General features: G+C 31.7%; 2 protein-coding genes and 1 long non-coding RNA gene across 3 annotated transcripts; 2 read left to right on the forward strand and 1 right to left on the reverse strand.

Annotated features, from left to right (window-relative positions):
- The first annotated feature begins 667 nt into the window (after window positions 1-667).
- LOC108482254 (pentatricopeptide repeat-containing protein At4g21065-like) lies at window positions 668-2,757 on the forward strand. The gene has a single exon (XM_017785371.2). The coding sequence runs from the start codon at window positions 808-810 to the stop codon at window positions 2,482-2,484; it is 1,677 nt and encodes a 558-aa protein (XP_017640860.1). The 5' UTR covers window positions 668-807; the 3' UTR covers window positions 2,485-2,757.
- Window positions 2,758-11,137: 8,380 nt separating this feature from the next.
- On the forward strand, window positions 11,138-15,393 carry LOC108481013 (U-box domain-containing protein 15-like). The gene is made up of 2 exons (XM_053031778.1): window positions 11,138-12,702; window positions 12,783-15,393. The coding sequence occupies exons 1-2, from the start codon at window positions 11,479-11,481 to the stop codon at window positions 13,149-13,151; spliced, it is 1,593 nt and encodes a 530-aa protein (XP_052887738.1). The 5' UTR covers window positions 11,138-11,478; the 3' UTR covers window positions 13,152-15,393.
- Window positions 15,289-16,276, reverse strand: LOC108481014 (uncharacterized). The gene is made up of 2 exons (XR_008287125.1): window positions 15,784-16,276; window positions 15,289-15,673 (listed from the first exon to the last, which is right to left on the reverse strand). It is a non-coding gene; the product is annotated as an uncharacterized LOC108481014 (long non-coding RNA).
- Window positions 16,277-18,994: the final 2,718 nt, after the last annotated feature.

The following is an 18,994-nucleotide window of genomic DNA, read 5'->3' on the forward strand; positions in this document are numbered from 1 at the left end:
GCAAATAAAAAAAAATCAGACCCTAACATGAGAATAATTACAAAATTCAAACTTAGCATTAACCCAATTCAAAAAATAGAAATAACAATAAAAAGAGGGGGTAAACTACACCCAATATCATTAAATTATAAATAAGATTACGTTTTAGTCACTCATCTTTAAAAAGTTACAAAATAGTCATTGAACTATTTAAAAGTTTTCAATTAAGTCACTGGGCTGATAAAATTGTTGTTGCATGGTATTCTATATTTATACCGCCTGCACTAATCAAAAGCTCTTATTCTCTTTCTCTTTTACGGTTTAATTTTCTTTTTTCATGAAACAACTTTGAAGGTCATGGATCTGTGAACCAAAATCCAAATAGCTTTTTTCTTTGGTCACTGGCACTGATTGCCAGATCAACTTGGATCTAAGGTATGTTCTTCTATTCATCAATGTGTACTGATCTACTGTACTAATTATCGAATTGTCACTTAGAGCTCATTAACCAACCTTTTAAAAAAAAAACCTTAATAGCCTAGTGACTTAAATAAAAACTCTTGAATAGTTTAGTGACTTAAATGAAAACTTTCGAATAGTTTAATGACCATTTTGTAACTTTTTGAAGTTAAGTAACCAAAACTTAAACTTACTAATAGTTTAGTGACTTTCAATGTAGTTTACCCGTAAAATTACCGGGAGAAAAGTTTACCATCTTTTGTAGCAGGCATAACCTTCAACCCTTCAACAATGAAGACGAACTAGCCAAAAATGGGGAAAATGGAACTAAAAACAGAGACCCAATGATGCTTATACATCAATCCATCTATGAATAATGTATACAAGCTCCACGTTCGCCTCATCAAAACTGGCCTCCAAAACGACCCCGTTTCCCTTCGTCGCCTCCTACTATCTTTCGCCGCCGCCGCCCCCGCATCCTTACCTCATGCCCGCTCTGTTTTCGCTTGCGTTCCTTTCCCCGATACCTTCGCTTATAACACCCTCATCAGAGCCCATGCTCACTCCTCTCCTTCGCACTCCGTTTCACTCTTCTCCGCCATGCGCCGTGATGGCGTATCTCCGGACAACTTCACTTTCCCTTTCGTACTCAAAGCGTGCGCCCGTCTCCACATAGGTCACGATGCTCACGCACTTATAATCAAACTGGGTTTGGGTTCAGATATTTATGTACAAAATGGGTTGATTAGTTTATACGGTTCGTTTGGGTCAGTGGCTGGTGCAATCGACGTGTTCGATGAAATGCCGGAAAGAGACTTGGTTTCTTGGTCCAGTATGATATCTTGTTTTGCAAACAATAATTTTGGATACGAAGCTTTGGGTTTGTTTCAAGATATGCAATTGGTGGGAAATCTGAAGCCGGATGAAGTTACCATGCTTAGTGTAATATCTGCAGTTTCAAGCTTAGGGGCTTTAGAATTAGGTAAATGGGTTGATGCTTACATTTCAAGAACTGGGTTGAAGCGCACTTTGTCATTAGGGACTGCGTTGATTGATATGTATTCTCGGTGCGGCTCTGTTGATGATTCCATAAAAATTTTCAATGCCATACCGGTGAAAAATGTATTGACTTGGACGGTACTAATCAATGGACTGGCTGTTCATGGCCGTAGCGAAGAAGCCTTGAAAGTGTTCCATGAGATGAAAAACATTGGTTTGAAGCCCGATCATATTACCTTTAACGGTGTTTTAGTGGCTTGTAGTCATGGTGGACTTGTGGACGACGGGTGGAGAGTTTTCGAGAGTATAAAAACAGATTACGGGATGGAACCTACGGTGGAACATTATGGTTGTATTGTTGATTTACTTGGCCGTGCAGGGTTGCTTAATAAAGCTTTTGAGTTTGTTGATACAATGCCTATTAAGCCAAATGCAGTCATATGGAGGACTTTGCTTGGAGCTTGTGTTAAACACAATGACCTCAAGTTGTCCGAGAAGGCAAAGGTGAAGATTCATGAGCTCGACCCTAATCACGATGGTGATTATGTGCTTTTATCGAACGTGTACGGTCAAGTTGGTAGATGGGACGAGAAAGCAAACGTGAGAAACTCAATGAGGGAAATGAAAGTCGGGAAGAAACCCGGGTATAGTTTCCTTAACGAAGGGGATATGGTTCACGAGTTTGTTTCTGGAGACGATTTCCATCCTAAATCCAATGAAATCAAACGATTCTTGATTTCGATAATCGATGACCTTAGACTCGATGGCTACACTCCCTTTACTTGCAATGCATTACACGATGTTGAAGACGAGGAGAAAGAGCACAGCCTTAGTTTTCACAGCGAAAAACTGGCCGTTGCTTTCGCTCTTCTTAGGTTCAAGGATAGGAGGACCATTAGGGTTATAAAGAATCTTCGGATTTGTTATGATTGCCATTGTTTCATGAAACATGTTTCCAATAAGTTCGACCGGGAAATTGTTGTCCGAGACCGGAACCGATTCCATCATTTTAGCAAGGGATCTTGTTCTTGCAAGGATTACTGGTAATGAACATTCCTTTCTGACCCTCTCTTCCATTTTTTTGCATGCTTACATTGGGTATTGGATTATATATATATATTGGTATTTTCCATGTTTGTTTATGGTTCACGTTTTTGCGAGGGCTCGGACAAAAGTATGATCCTTGATTTTGTGCAGCTATACTCGTTAAACTTTGGTTTTGGTTTAAATGTATAAATTGTATTTTTATATAATGACGAAGTCAGATAATTTTGTTGGAAGTACTATATTTTTTACAATAGTAAAAATACAATTTCACTATTTTAATAGCATACATCTTTATAATTTTAAAGAGTTAAATCAAATTTTTATCATTTTTGTGAGGTTAAAATGTAATTTTATTATTATTAATTTAAAATTTTATAAACTATAAAGGGCAAATAAAGAATTTCTTATTTTAGGGGACGAGGTAAGACCCTACCAACTTCTTGGCTCCATACTGTTTTTATATTGGATAAGTATAAGTATTTGTGTCTGTAATATGTAAAAATAAAATTGTGTTTTATCGATAATGATATTACTTATTTATGAAAATTAAATCAAATCAAAATATTATGTATATAAAATCACATAAAACTAAAAATAGTGTGTAACATTGAAATTTAGTAAAATGACATGTTATATTTTTAAAAATAAAATAAAAAATAGAATAATTGTCATCCCGTTAATTTTATTTATAAAATTTTAAACTCCACTGAATCGAAAAATTCCACATTTTATATCAATATAATTTCAACTTTAAATGGGCAAAAACTATTTTCAACTTTGCTTTTTTTTTTTAATAAATGGAGTAAATGAATATAATTTAAATTTTTAACATAAAAATCCAATTTATTATAAAGAGTTATTAGTCCAAAAGGCACTTGATTCCACATAACTTTAAAACTATTTTTAATGAATAAAGTATTTTTAATATATATATATATATATATATGGACTTTAAACATTAAAATTTCTCTTTTCCAGAAAAAAAATACAAAGGTTTTCAACTTTTTGTTTTCTATTTTCACTTATTTTTCCATTTTAAAAATCAATTTTATATGTTTAACTAATTTTTAAAATATTTTAAATTTTCAAGACAATTTCTATTTTACCAAACTAAACATGCCATTAATTTGTCAATATATATCAAAGAAATTTTGAGTCGAAATTAAATTGTAATTTTTAAAATAATTAAAATGTAATTTTATTTTATTAATCTAAAATTTTAAAAATTTAAATGAATTTTTTTTTTATTTTCGGGCCGGGGGATGCCACCCCCGTTAGCTACCCCTGAAGTGAAGCGCACATAACGTCTGGAAACGTTAGCTACTATGGCTTTGCTTTTCTCCTAATTCAATTAATTGAATTACTGTAGAATGTTTGTATTTGTTTAATACGTAATGTATATATTACAGATAAACTAATTAACTAATCTTTGAAATATCTGATCTTATAATTTAAAGCAATCACATCTGCCACATATATTATTCATTACTTTTGACTGCACACATCTTACTTGGAAGTTACTTCCATGACTTTTTGTTTAATTTCTAACATCATTTATTTCTCGAAGATTCCACCTTAAAATGTTATTTAAGAAAAATCAAATTCTTTATCACTCAATCCAACATATATCGATTAAAGAGTGATATTAAATGTGAAAATTTAAATTTCAATATTTGCAACTTATTTTCTTATATCGAGACTTTGACTTATTATAAAATTTTTTTAGGTTTCTTCGATCAATGTTATGAATAAATAAATTGTTAATTTTTATTTCAATTTAAATCTCATTGATGCATTTAAGTATCTTAGTGCGGGATTACAAGGAGCCAACATTATGATTAGTGAAGGTTAGGTTGTTGACGTTAGATACATTTTCATATAAGATAATAGGTGTGTGGGTTATGTCAGTAATCTTGCTTGGGATCATGAAGTTGGTTTGTTACTATTGCTGTCTCCTACACCAAGTATTATTCCTCCTCTATAGGCAAACACTTGTGGTAATAGAGAACTCCAGTCGAGTAAGATAATTTTCTACCGTTCCTAAATTACTAACAATTACTTTTTACTGGATAATAAAGGATCACTTACATATCATCAAACAATAGAAAACTAATTTCATAATTATTACATATTCATGCAATGCCAGGTTAATTAATTTCTTTATTTTAAAATTATATATTTAATTTCTTTATTTTTAATATTTAAAACTAATTTTATCATTAAAATGGTCCAAAAGGCACTTATGTTTGATTTACTGTTCCAATATTTATTCGATACGTATTTTTCAACAAAGTGTTTGATTGTACGTAATTTTAATTTTGCAAAATGCTATTACGGGTCTGTTCTTTAAAATAATTTAAACTATAAGGATTAAATTTCAAATTTTAAACAAGTTAAGGGATTATAGGCAAAATTTAACCTTGTCTCAAAATCCAAGTAACTTGTTACTATTTTCCGGCAAATTACAAGGATCTAAGCATCAACGGTAGAACACAACATTAGAAAACCAAATATGAATAAAAAAACTCGAAATTTTCCATAAGTCCCCATGTTCTTCTCATATTTAGAATTTAGTCTATGTACTATTACTTTTAATAATTTAGTCAGTCTACTTTTTCAGATTTCAAATTTCAAGTTCAATTGTTGGTGTGTTATTTTTAAAAAATAACAATGTAATGAACCTGAATTTAACAAAATATTCTAATCATGTTAATAATTGGACTTGAATTTTGATATCTAAAAAGTAGAGGAGTTAGATTCTTAAAAATAAAAACATAATGACTAAATAAAAGCATATGAGAATTTGGGTCATGCTATTAAATCTTCAAATTGAAACCATGTTCGGAATGTCAATTTGAGGAGTTATGGGCAATTTAGGAATTATATTTAAAAAAACAATATTGGTTAAATTTTGTCATTAGTCTCTGTATTATATGTAACTTGTAGATTTAGTCTCTTAATAGTTTTAACGATTATCATTTATGTCAAAATTGACAATTTAAAAATTAAAATTTAAAGGGACTAAGAATGATCATACGAGAGAATACGAACTAAATCTACAACTTGACACATAGTGTAAGACTAATAGCAAAATGTAGCCAAACATATTCAATTGTTATAATTTAAGTCAGGACTAAAATTTTTAAAATACGAAAAGTACATAGAGTAAAATTGATTAAATCGAAAATTAAATGAACTAAAATTGACCAAATTAAAGTACAATGACTAAATCCATAGATTAAGGGACTAATAGTAAAATTTAACCAATAAAATTTGAATAGCTTCGAAGAAAAGAAAAAAGGAGTTTGAAACACGCTAAAATTAAATATAGAAACAGCTGTACACGGTTTTCCTATGGTAAAAAGTCAATTCTGCCTTTTTACTGTACAGTAATATAAAAGTCAATAATGTAGAATAATGAAACATAATACAAACAAAAAAAGGTAAAAAAATATTGAAATTTCTGTCCTATGGAATCTTCCAAAATCTTATAATTAAAGTTTATTTTAAAATTTTGAAATATGTAAAAAAAAAAATTATAATACGAAATATAAATGTACAATAAAAATATTAAATATAAATATAATAAAATAAAAGGGGTTAATTCGCCAAACATCCCCAAGCTATTACTAAGATTCTAGGTTGGTCCATAAACTTTGAAGTGTTATAATTTAGCCTTTAAAGTATTAATATTATATCAATTAGGTCATTATGTCAGCTCAATCTTGATTTAAGTGTTGAATACTAGTTCGGATACTATGTGGAGTGTATTTTGAGTTTGTGGGTTTATTTGAAAATGTGTATGTACCTACCTCGTGGATAACTTGGATCTAATGTGTTAAAAAATAATATCTATAAATTTTAGGAGGACTACTTTTTTTTTTTAACTCATAGATCCATGTTGTTCGTGCAATTGGTATACACATGGGCAAAACTAAAATCTTTTTTCTAAGGGACAAAATATAGTTATAGGAGCTAAAAAGCACTTCTATCACTGTTTTTATAATGATTAAATTACAATTTTATCATTCTTAGAAGGAAGTACAATTTCAACATATATTAACTTATAACTTTTTATAAAAGAGTTTAAAAGGAAACTTTTCATTTTGGGGGGAGGGGGGTCAGGGTCTCTACCAACCTCCCCAACGTTGCTTTCAGGTAGAGGTGGCAATCAGGGGGTGGGTTCAAGTGGATTTGAGTCGAGCTATTTCAGGTTTGGATTTTTTGGGGGTTCAAGGGCCGAGGTCTATATCAGTTTACTTGGCTCCGCCACTGTTAAAACTTTCAATTTGACAGAGAGAATACTGGAAAACACTTTAGAACAATTATTTTTAAAATATTAACTTTTTTGACATTTACCCGTTCAAATTATGAAACATGAAATAACTTTTATATAATTGTTTAGAAAAAAGAAAAGTTTGGTTGAAACTTTTGTCATAGGAGTGTCGAGGGGAGGTGTTTATGGGGTGGGTGGGTTCGAGTCAAATTTAACACGATATTAATATATTTTATAGTTGTTCAAGTTCGGCTCGATTTGAAATCTGAGCCTAAATTTTTTTTTTGAAAACTTCGTTTATATTTGTAAATGTCTAACCCAATTTTATATTAGGCCGTCTAAATTTTTCTCGTATTTTTAAAAATATATTTATATTGTTTTCTATTTTAATATTTATAAAATTTACATTATAGCATTATATATTAATACAGATTTAATTTTTGTACGTGGTATAAATTACATAATATATTGTAAACTTAGAAACAGGCCAGATATGAAATGTTCGAGCACAAGTCCGACCCATATTTTAAATGGCTCAATATTTTTGTCTGAGCTCAAGCCTAATTCTTTTACTCAAATCATCCTAAATTTTGAGCAAATCTTTGAGTTTGAATGGATAGATGAATCCATGAACAGGTCTAGGTTAGATTGGATCAGATTGGAGCTTGATTTAATATATATATATATGTCTAAGCCCAAGTTCAGCCGAATCTAATTTGCATAAATAGTTCATTTTATTGTAAATTAAATAATATATTTTTACTATTATTCAATTTAATTTTGAACCAGATTGAACCAATTTAAAGACAATTTTTTTTTCCCAAACTCGAACCAAGCTAAATAGACCAATGAACCTATCAACAAATTTAGTGTTGAATATCATGCTTTATTTATTTATTTATAACAAATAAATACCTACAATTAGCCAATTTTATTATACTTATTATCTTTCTTTCTTTTATTTCTATCCATGGATATATGCATTAATCAAACGGATCGATCAAACAGATAAATTAATGACATAATCGATTCGACTATCAATCCACCTCAAACCCAAAATTTCCCTAAACAATAATATTTTTACATTTTTTTTAGTATTTTATTTTCCTTTATTTGGTCCAACATTTTAGTCTTTTAGAATTTTAATACCTTGACACTGACCAATATATTTTTCATGTAAAGACAAACATGAAATGATAATATGCCTTCATTATGTTGGTGTTAAATTTTATTTTATTTATAGTGTGAATTGAAGACTTACAATTAATCAATTTTATTTATATTTTATTATTCTCCTTTTTTTCTATTATTTATAAGAATTAAAAAGTTTATTTAGAAATGTGGGCATTATTATTTATTTATAATATATTATAGATTTAAAATGGATTGGGCCCAATAAATTTAGGGCCTTAAATGTTGAGTTCAAGCTCGACCCATATTTTAAACGGGGCTAATAGTTTTATTCAAATTCTTCCAAATTTTAGATAAGTCTTTGGATCTAGCACTTGAACAGGAGGTCTAATTAGGGATAACTCAATTACTAATGGATTCATTTTTGTCATCCAATAGTTAGTGACCAAAAATGGACTACGAGTGAAAAAAATAAATCAAATTTGATAATATTGGTGACTAATTTATAATTGTTAATAGTTAGATGATCAAAATAAAAAATAGCTAATAATTATGTGACCTTTAATTAAATTTACCCAAAAAAACTTATTCTACTTGTGGAAGAAAAACGCTGTTGTTTGTACACGGTGGAGCATATCCCGCACATACGCGTTTTTCTTTGTCTAATGGAATGATTGCGACTTAACTAGGTTTTCTATATTAGATCGAATTAGATCGATTAGTCAGATAAAAAATTGATTGAGATGTTAATTCGGAGAAAAATATTGAATCGATTGATTTGGGAATTAATATGGATTGATTGAATTGGATTTTTAATATATATATTTATAAAATTTAATTATTTGTTCGATCTAACAAAATAAATCCATTGGACTGATCAAAATGTCGAACTAGTGGTTTGACTGGTTCGACCATCAATTCGGTTTTAAAAACCTTGCTAAATAACTTAAGCTTAGTAAAACGATCTATGTATTAAATTGAGTTGAATTATGATTCGATTTTAAAAAAAAATGTAATTTTGAACTAGCTCAAATGGCTCGTTTCACAATTTATAAAAATATTTAAACCTACAATATTTTTTTATTAATTAAAATAAATTTGAGATAAAGTGAACTAATTCGAAACATAAAAAATTCTTATCTAAACCGAGTCAAACATATTACCGGACCATGAATAAGTCTAAAGTTGAAGAGTGGTTTTTTAACTTTTTATTATTTAATATAGTAATAATTAATTAGTTGAAAACTTTTGTAAAAGTTACATTATAGTAATAACTACTAAGTTTAAGTTGAACCGGTCCTTGTAACAAAAAAAAAAAAGGAAGGAAAGTTGAACCGGACCTGATATGAAATTTCGACACTCTAAGTTCATGTACTAAAGCCACAGCGGAGGTATTTCTATTATATGAATATTATTAAATTAGCCCTTGAATATTATTTTTTATATATTATTGAAATAATTAAATAATATTAAATTTTGAAAGAGTTAACATTTACGGTTTAACAAAATTAATATTTTGACATTTTTTTATTGATTTTACAAATAAAATTTTTGTTTGAGTTAAACTGTAAATGAAAAATAATACATTTTCATATAATTTTTTAAACAATAAATGTTAAATTTATTAAACTTTAGCATTGTTAATTCTTTTAATTGTACAAGGACCGAATTGAATCATTTAATAATAGAATGATTAATTTGATTTAATCATTATAATAGAAGGATTTATCGTGTTTTATCATTCAATTATATATAATATTTATATACACGTAATTTTAGATCCTTTGCTCAGTGATGTTTGAACTAGACCGGATTGGGATTAGGTTACCGATCCCAAGAATGATATCAGACTGGTTGAATTGTAAATCAATACAAACTGATTGAACCGACTAAAATCCTAGTTGAACCGAATGAATCATATTTTTATTTTTTATTTTTATGAAATTTTAATTTTTTTGATTGAATTGGTCGATCAATGAATTAGTAGTATGATTGATTAGACCATCGATTCGGTTCTAAAAATATTGTATATTCCTTAAATAGTAGGAAGATTAAAAATAGTTATATATATGATAATAAAAAAAGTTGTAGTTATATAACCAAGGGCTTAATTAAATTTACACTTTAATATTTAATTGAATTTAATTAAATTAAAAAATTAAAATTTTATTTGAGTCGGATCATATTTTATTTTTAAGATTTGAAGTTGATTATAAATACTAGAATTAAGGAAAATATAAATTATAATTGTTAAATCAGTTCGGTTAAGTTGGTTATAATAATTAATGGGGATTTATACACGTTAAAATATGTTATGTAGGTTGTTTATTGGTTATAATTTTTATAATCGAATTAATCAATTTTATTATATATAATTATTTATTTTAAATGTGTCAATATTTATCTAATTTTGTTTTAAAATCAAAATAAAATGCGTAAAAATCCTTATTTGACTTTTTTTAGTTGTGATCAATATCTAAAAGATTTTCTCAATTCCAGCTTTTAACCTTTTTTTCTTTCTTAAATAAATTTTAATATATAAAATATTAACCAAACCTGAACCCAACTCAATTAAATTTATCCGACTTAATACAACCAATGTAAGTTAATTTGGTGAGGTTAATTAATCTATTAAAATATGAGGTCGGTAGATTAAGTCGATTTTTCAAAATTTTTAATTGGAATTGAAAGTTTTCTCAATGCTTTAATATAATTAGGTTAGTGGCCAAACCAATCAAACCACATATTTCCGATTCAATCAGTTTGACCTCCGATCTAATAGTAAATAAATAATTAAAAATTTATAAAATTGATTCAACTGCAAGTTTTTTTTTTTTGGTTCTATTTTTGTTTTTTATCTGTTCTGAGTAATTTGTTCACAGACCTATTCAAACCTTATATCCGAACCAATAGACCGGTTCAATTTGGTTCAAATAACATATGATTTTACTGAAAACTGGATATTAACATACTCTAATTAAGCTACTCGAATTCAATAACTTCTTTCAAGAAAGAAAAAAAAGTCAAATTCATAACTCAAACTACTCAACAATGATCAAATTGAATTTAAAAAAAAAAAATTAAACTTATGATCCAGATAAAATATCCGTCGTCAACTGGCAGGCCGGCCGGTTAGCCCTGTTCAATGTTCATGCTCCACGAGTGCAAGGAAAATTTTCAACGTTGAACCCACGGCCCCAATGTATACGCTAAAACACAGTAAAAAAAAGGACTTTGATGACTTTTGCTGTCTCTGACATTTTCCTAGTATCTTCCATTACGGCATTTGTATATATAAAGCTCCAATCACCATCTTCTATTAATGTTAATTGAAATTGTCAATGGTCTTAAATTCCACTGTCTCTTTTTTCTTTTTCAAACTTTCTCGGCAACCAAACAGCTTCAAGGGGTATTGACAACAAGCTCTGGTTAGCACCTTTTCTTTTCTTTTTCTTCTTTAGTTGGAATCAGTGTCACAACTGAAGTAAAAAAACCCTTTTCTCCATTTTCGGGTTCGAAATTTACGGGGTCTGCTACATATGCCAAGCTTAGAGACAAGAATTTGATTTCTTACGAGCTTGTTTTGAATGTCTACCATGGACTTCAATATCGGGATTGAAGATGTTGGTGTAGCGATATTACAAGAGCTTTGGAACAGGGTAGCACTTCAAGCGGTAGAGCTGGCTAAAGAAACAAGAGATGTCATGATCGAGAAGGGTAGTTTTCGAGAGTTTTCGAGGAGTATAACGGAGCTGGATGTGCTTTTGAAGGCGTTGAATGTTCGAACAATTGAGGCTGCGATGGGTACGGAGTCTACGAAAGTGGCGTTGGAGAAGTTGAATGATAAACTACGGAGAGCTCGTAAGATCATTAAGAATTATAAGGCCGGAAGTCGTCTTCGGTTCTTGCTTCACTCACATTCGGTGCTCACGGAGATGTCTTGTTTGGCCAAAGATATTGCTACTACTATTTCATCATTTCAGTTGAGTAATCTCGATATGGCACTGAACTTGAAGAGTATGAATGATGAGGTTATCGAGAAACTGAACTCAATGGAGTTCAGTATGGCGGCTGCGACCGAAAAGATTGCTTTGGAGATAGAGAATTCGGTGTCCCAAAGTAGTAGAAACCGAGAGAATGCTGTAAAGCTTCTGGAGAAGATCGCGGAAGCTGTTGGTGCCGATGCGAATGCGTCATTGGTACAAACAGAATTGGCACTTTTGAAACAGGAAAGGGAAGAGATGGAAGTTCAAAAGAAACAAGCCGAGGCACTTCAGCTTTCGCAGTTGATGCAATTGTTGTATAGCACCGAAATTGTTCCGAGTCCACGAAATGAGGAGGCCTCAACATATCATAAGCAATACCCTATTGGTTCCTTCATATGCCCCTTGTGCAAGGAGATGATGGTTGATCCAGTTGCAGTTTTTTGTGGCCATAGCTTCGAAAGGAACGCGATTCAGGAATACTTAGAGAGTGGAAAAAAAAATTGCCCGACTTGCAAAGAAGAGCTTCAAAGTTTGGAGTTAACTCCAAATGTTAACCTCCGGAGCTCGATCGAAGAGTGGAAGAAAAATGATATGGACTGGAGATTCCAAGCAGCAGTTTCCGGAATCAATTCCGATGACCATATTAGGAAAAACCAAGCCTTGGACGATATGCAGGTTCTGGTGGAAATCTCTCAATATGCAGTGAGAGCTGCAGAGGAGGGGCTTATCCCGAAGTTCGTCGAGTCATTAAAAGACACCACACTCAACACCATGGCAGCAGTGAAATGCCTTTATTGCTTAGCTAAATATTGTGGTGACCATAAGGTAGGGAATGATTATGTTTTTACTTCGACATGTGGTGGTATCCGTGAAATGTCTGAAGAGTTCTTTTTTCGGAATTGCAGCGAGAAATCATTGAAGTGGGAGCTGTTCGCCGAATTGTGAAGCGGATCTATAACGGTGAAACAGAACCGAACACGATTGCCATCTTGTTGGAACTGTCTAAAACTGAAGCTCTCGTAGAGAAAATAGGGAATACCAAAGATTGTATTCCCCTCCTGGTTTATTTGGTCAGTAACCCCAACCCAGAAATCGCCTTGAAAGCTCAAGACGTATTGCGGAATCTTTCATCCAACACACACTTTGTTGTGAAGATGGCCGAATCCGGGTTCTTTCAGTCATTTGTTGCTCGATTCAACCAAGGTGAAAACAATGAATCTAATGTAGACAAAAGTTGGGAAAATTACCATGGAGGCCCTAATAGTAGGAGTTAGATTGTATTTTGCCTTCCCTACTCAAAAAAATAGGCAAAGTAGTACCTTTAAGTTAGATGAATGAGCAAATTAGTCATTTCTATTAAAAATTTCATTCATTTGCACGGTAAAAATTGATTCCTGTACGTTAGCATGAGGTATATGTAGCATACCATGTACAGGGACCAATTCGCTCTTTGATCTAACTACAAGGACTAATTTGACCATTTTTTGAGTGGATGGGGAAAAATGCAATTCAACTCCCAATATTAAGGCCTCCATGGTACTTTCCCCGACAAAAGTTCATTTGTACTGTTAAAAACTGGTCCCTGTACATTAGCATGAGGTGCATGTGGCATGCCATGTACAAGGACCAATTTACTCTTTGATCTAACTACAAAGACTAATTTGACCTGTTTTTAGTGGAGAGGGCAAAATGTAATTTGACTTCAAGTACAGAGACCTCCATAGTACTTTCACTGACAAAAGTTATAGTGTGGTATATTTATCAAACGAACTTATTCATTTGAAAGCCCTATTCTTGCAGCGGTCGGACACCAAGAGACTCGAGCATTGATGGCGTCAGCGTTGATAGAGATGCAACTCAAAGAAAACAGCATAAATGACTTGAAAGACAAACAATTTGTTCACAATCTAGTTCACATGCTAGCCACTAACGCCCCGGCATGTAAATCTGCTTGCATCAAATGTGTCAAGAAGCTCATACAATATCCAAAGATGGTAAAGCGGTTCCTATCGGACCCAGCGACAATACCGCTCGTGCTTAACATCATCTCATTCAGGTCAGATCCTATCCTTAAACAAGAAGCTGCCGAGATTCTAGCTCTGCTGGTACAAGCTTGTAAGCAACCGCAATTTCAGATATATCAGGGGCTGCAGGAGCTGCAATCCGAGCACAGTGTCGGTCTCTTTTTGCAGCTCGTAGAAAAATCTGAGCCTCAATTCAAAGTTCAGTTCTTACACCTGCTGATTGAGCTTAGCAATAAGTCAAAGACGGCTCAAAATCTTATTCGGGATAATGTGGATGCTGTCACTCACCTTTTCTCTTGCCTCGATAGCGACCAACCTTTAGTTCGGAGATGGACGATGAAGCTAATATATTGTGTGTCAGAAGGCGACAGGGTTCCACTCCCACCATCTCCGGGAAAAGAAACTGCCATCAACAACTTAGCATCTATCCTCATTTGCTCACCAGATTTCGAAGAGAGGTCCATTGCTGCAGGGATTATTAGCCAACTTCCGAAAGATGATATAGATGTTGATGAAATACTCTGTAAGACAGAAACATTGAAAGCCATTCACGAAGTGATTTGCAGTTCGGATGGAGAATTCGGTGGGATCGGAGCACATAATAATCAGGACAAGTCTCTACTTGAAAATGCTCTAGCAGCACTATTACGCTTCACGGGATCCTCAAAGCCTGAACTTCAGAAGCAAGTGGGAAAGCTTGAATTATATCCAGCTTTAGTTCGAGTACTTTCTACAGGCAACTCATTGGCCAAGCAGCGAACAGCCACTGCTCTCGAACACCTATCCAGGTCCACCAGCTCGTTGGTCTCCGAAGCAAGCATCAGAGTAAGACATAAGGACTCGAGGTCACTGTTTAACACAATAAATCTCTTCCCTAATATGTCTTGGTGCTGCTCGGCTTCAGCAGAAAACAAAATTTCATGCCCTGTCCATGGCATTGCATGTTCGCAGAGACATACATTCTGCCTTGTCAAGGCCGATGCCGTAAAGCCCCTACTGCAAACGTTAAGTGATACAAACTCGGGTGTTGCGGAGGCTTCCTTAAAGGCACTCGAAACATTGCTAGAAGATCACAGTACCTTGTCACATGCAACCGCTGCCATCGTGGAGAGTCAAGGTGTCGAGGCAATTCTGCAGGTCTTAGAGAAGGGAACCTTATCTGCCAAAACAATAGCATTGGACTTATTCCACAAGATCGTAAACCACTCGCGAATTAGCGGACCATCATTCCAAAGGTCCGAGGGAATCCTCATCCAACTGCTTCACGAGGATGCAATTCGGAAGAAAGTAGCTCTAGTGCTTAAGCAAATGAAAGTTCTCCCTGAACAATCCTCGTATTTCTGAATCATTTTGTTTAGTGTAAATAAAAAGAGCATGATAAACAACATGATTTTGAATGTAGTCTATTTATCCGGAACTTGTACAGGGTCATACTCGATTCTTACCCGAACACAACTTGAAACTAAAGCATATTCATTTTTGAGCTAGATAATGTATATCATTTGAAGAGTCACTGAATTATAACATTGTTGTGCGTGTGTGTGTGTGTATTACGAGCAAAAGTGACATTGCTAACTATTCAGCAAGTTGCAGAGGCTTCTGTTATACCCTTTCCTTGCAATCCACCTTGGGTCCTTGTGACCATTACCCCGCAAGCTGAAGACACTTGCCAGCCTATGGTCTTGCAGACCCAAGATTTCGCAGCCCTGCACCAACAGGAGAGTAACTGCCATTCACACGTCACACGTATCCGTTCTCATGACAGTTCATACCTACAACAAAAATGCATCAGTAGGTCAGCAAAATTCTAAGAATCCGAAACCAATACGTGGCAACATATGGAACCTTTGGAATGATCAGGGACAACCCCTTAAAAGCTCACGGGCATCAAGATAAAAGGCCAAGACACTTTATCTCCTCGAAGACTCAACTCTCAGCCCCCAACTCCCTCGAACCCCCTTTATTCTCCAATCCTCTTTGGATACCCATATTCCGATCACCCTAATCTCGTGGGACAAACAAACTAATTCAGGGGGAAAGCAACATTTGAGGTTGCACAAGTTCATTAATGCATCAAATACTTAATTAGCCTGGAAGAAGAAGAAGAAGAAGAATCAAAAACGAATTTACCATTTGCAATGATCGTTTTCAGAAAAATGCTGGTGCAAGTGAAAAACACCCATGCTGTTCTTACGAAACCCAAGCTGTATCAGTATTGTGTTTCTTTAGAGAAAATTGTTCAAGAATGACGAAGTGAGCTCTGGTTTATTATAACAGTTGTCGATAAAACTGTAATGGCAACGGCAAGTTTTTAGCAACTTAAGAGGTTCCAAGAGAAGGGAAGTGGTTAAGCTACTGGGCCTGCAAGCTGAGAAGGCCATGGGGATTGGGTTGCAAAACAAAAAGGGCTTTACATAGGGCTGATTTTATTGAAAAGAAAATTAAGGGTAAACTACACCTAAGGTCACTAAACTATTAGTAAGTTTATGTTTTAGTCACTCAACTTAAAAAAATTTTAAAATGGTCATTGAACTATTCAAAAGTTTTCATTTAAGTCACTAGACTATTTGAAAGTTTTTATGTAATTCACTGGGTTGTTAAGTGTTTTCTTTTAAATGTTTAGCTAGCGAGCGTCCAAGTAATAATTTGATGATCTGTACGATGGATTATTACCCATCGATGAGTAGAAGAATATACCTTAAATCTAAGTTGAAGTGTCAGAGATCAATGAAGAAAGCTGTTTAGATTTTGATGCACAGATTCATGACATTTAAAGTTATTTCATAAAAAAATGAATTGTGAAAAAAAGGGGGAAGGAAAGCTTTCAATAAATGCAAGCGATGTGAACATAGAAGGCCATACAGTAGTAATTTTAACGGCTCAATAACTTAGATGAAAACTTTCGAAAAGTTCAATGATCATTTTGTAACCTTTTAAAATTAAGTGACCAGAACTTTAATTTACTAATAGTTTAGTCATCTTAAGTATAGTTTATCTAAAAATTAAGTCAACTGAAAATTGATATTTTCGTGATTTAAATTTTTAATTATGTTTGATAATTTATAATAAAATGTAAATAAAAAGCGTTGAAAATGATAAGGAGATACTTATAACTTAGTGTATATTTGATAAAACATTAAAATTTTCATTTTTTTAATTGTATTTGATCATGATATTAACTTTTACTTGATTTAAAATTTTCAAAAAAATGTTAAATATGATAAGTAAGTCGGTAGCTACTTATAGCTTAAATTTAAAAATATTAAGTTGATTTTATTTTTCAAAATTTTATTTGAATAAATTATTAAATCGTTTTATTAAAAATTAAAATAATCAAATTATTATTTTTAGCTTTTATTCAAAACTATTTAAAATAAAATAAATAATATCATATTAATAAAATTAAAATTATGAAAAAATAAATTTTAAAAATCAATATTTACTATTATAACAAAAAATTATATTCAGTACTTAACTTAGTACTTTTACTAATGCATTAAACGGTTTTATAATACAAATTCAGTGCTTGTAAATTTCAGTTCTAAAATTTAATACTTAATTTTCAGTTTTATCAAATAGACCCTTAATATAGATTTTTTTTTCAATTTTTATTTTTAATATTATTCTTTACATATTTTACTTTTAAAAATTTAAAAATACATTTACCAAATATTCTAATTATATACTATATTTAAGTTTAACCCATATACCAATATAACTTAAATTTAGAAATTAATAACAACACCTTACTTTTGTGAGAAATTATCAGCAATTGCTATAAAAAGGTATAGGTGAAAAGACGTCTCTAGTCCCTCTCAAATTTGTTATTAGGAAAATTGGCTTCTTTCAAAAATAATAATAATAATCTTTGTCAACTTTAAAAGTGACTGACAAATAAGTTTGAAAGTATATTGTATTCGATAATTATATTTAGATTTAATCAAATTTAGAGTCGTATTGGGTCAAATCCCTAAAGGTAAAATTTTTTAGTGATGTTTTATCTACTCATAAAACTCGAATCCAATACATTATTTAAGAGGATGCATTGAGCTCTTTACCACTCGACCTACCATGTATTGGTATGATAATCAAATTTATTAAGTACCGTAACAAAATGACTTTAAGTTTCATTTTCCATACATGAGGGAAAAAATTAATGTCTATAATATTCTGTATCTAAATTTGGTTTTAATGTTCAATTTGGTACTTGAATTTAGTTTTAATGTTCAAATTAGTATTTTTGTTTTTCTAATTGATACTTGAGTTTTTTTTTTGCCGCAATTAAGTACTTAAGTTTAGTTTTAATATTCAATTTGATACTTGAGCTTTTTTTTTCTTGTCCCAATTAAGTACTTGCGTATTTTTTTACTAGATACATACCAGATATTTTTTAGGTCACGTGATTCCATTTGGTCTAAGGCTTCATTTGGATGGATAGTGTGTTTGCCTCCGACGAGATTGAAAATAATAGTGGCAATGAAATGAGATTAGTTACTATAATAGTGAGATTTAATATTGTAGCAATGGGATTAACAATAATGGTGGGGTGTGTGTTTTCAAATATTGTAATCGTGATAATGTGAAAATAGAAAATGACTATTAAGAATATTAGATTAGAAATGATATATAATAGAATTTTTAAATTATTTTATTTTATGAATTTATTTAATATTAATATAGTTATACTAGATTCATTGAAAAATAAATTAAATTAAATTAGATATTCTACAATCAACAGGTATCGAGTGTAATGATAAAACATATGATATTTTTTTGAGATAATTATTAAGAGAGGTAATTAGATCTGTCCATGGGTCGGGTCACCTGGCCTTAAGGCTCTCCCGTAAAGTGAGAGTGTTTGGGTAAAATTAGAGACCCGAAAAATAAGTTTGGGCTAAAAATAAGACTATTTAGAAAATATGTCGAGCCTCGGGTAAGACTTTTTTAGCTTAAACCCAGCTTGATTGAAATTTGAACAAAAAAGAATTTGTTAACTGTTGTTTTTTTCTCTTTTTTTTTTTACTGTTTTGTTGTTGTTTTCTCACTATTTTGCTACCATTTCACTATTATGTTGTTATTGTTTAGATATTATA

This window comes from Gossypium arboreum, chromosome 1 (assembly GCF_025698485.1).
Source record: "Gossypium arboreum isolate Shixiya-1 chromosome 1, ASM2569848v2, whole genome shotgun sequence".
Classification (NCBI taxonomy): Eukaryota; Viridiplantae; Streptophyta; class Magnoliopsida; order Malvales; family Malvaceae; genus Gossypium; species Gossypium arboreum.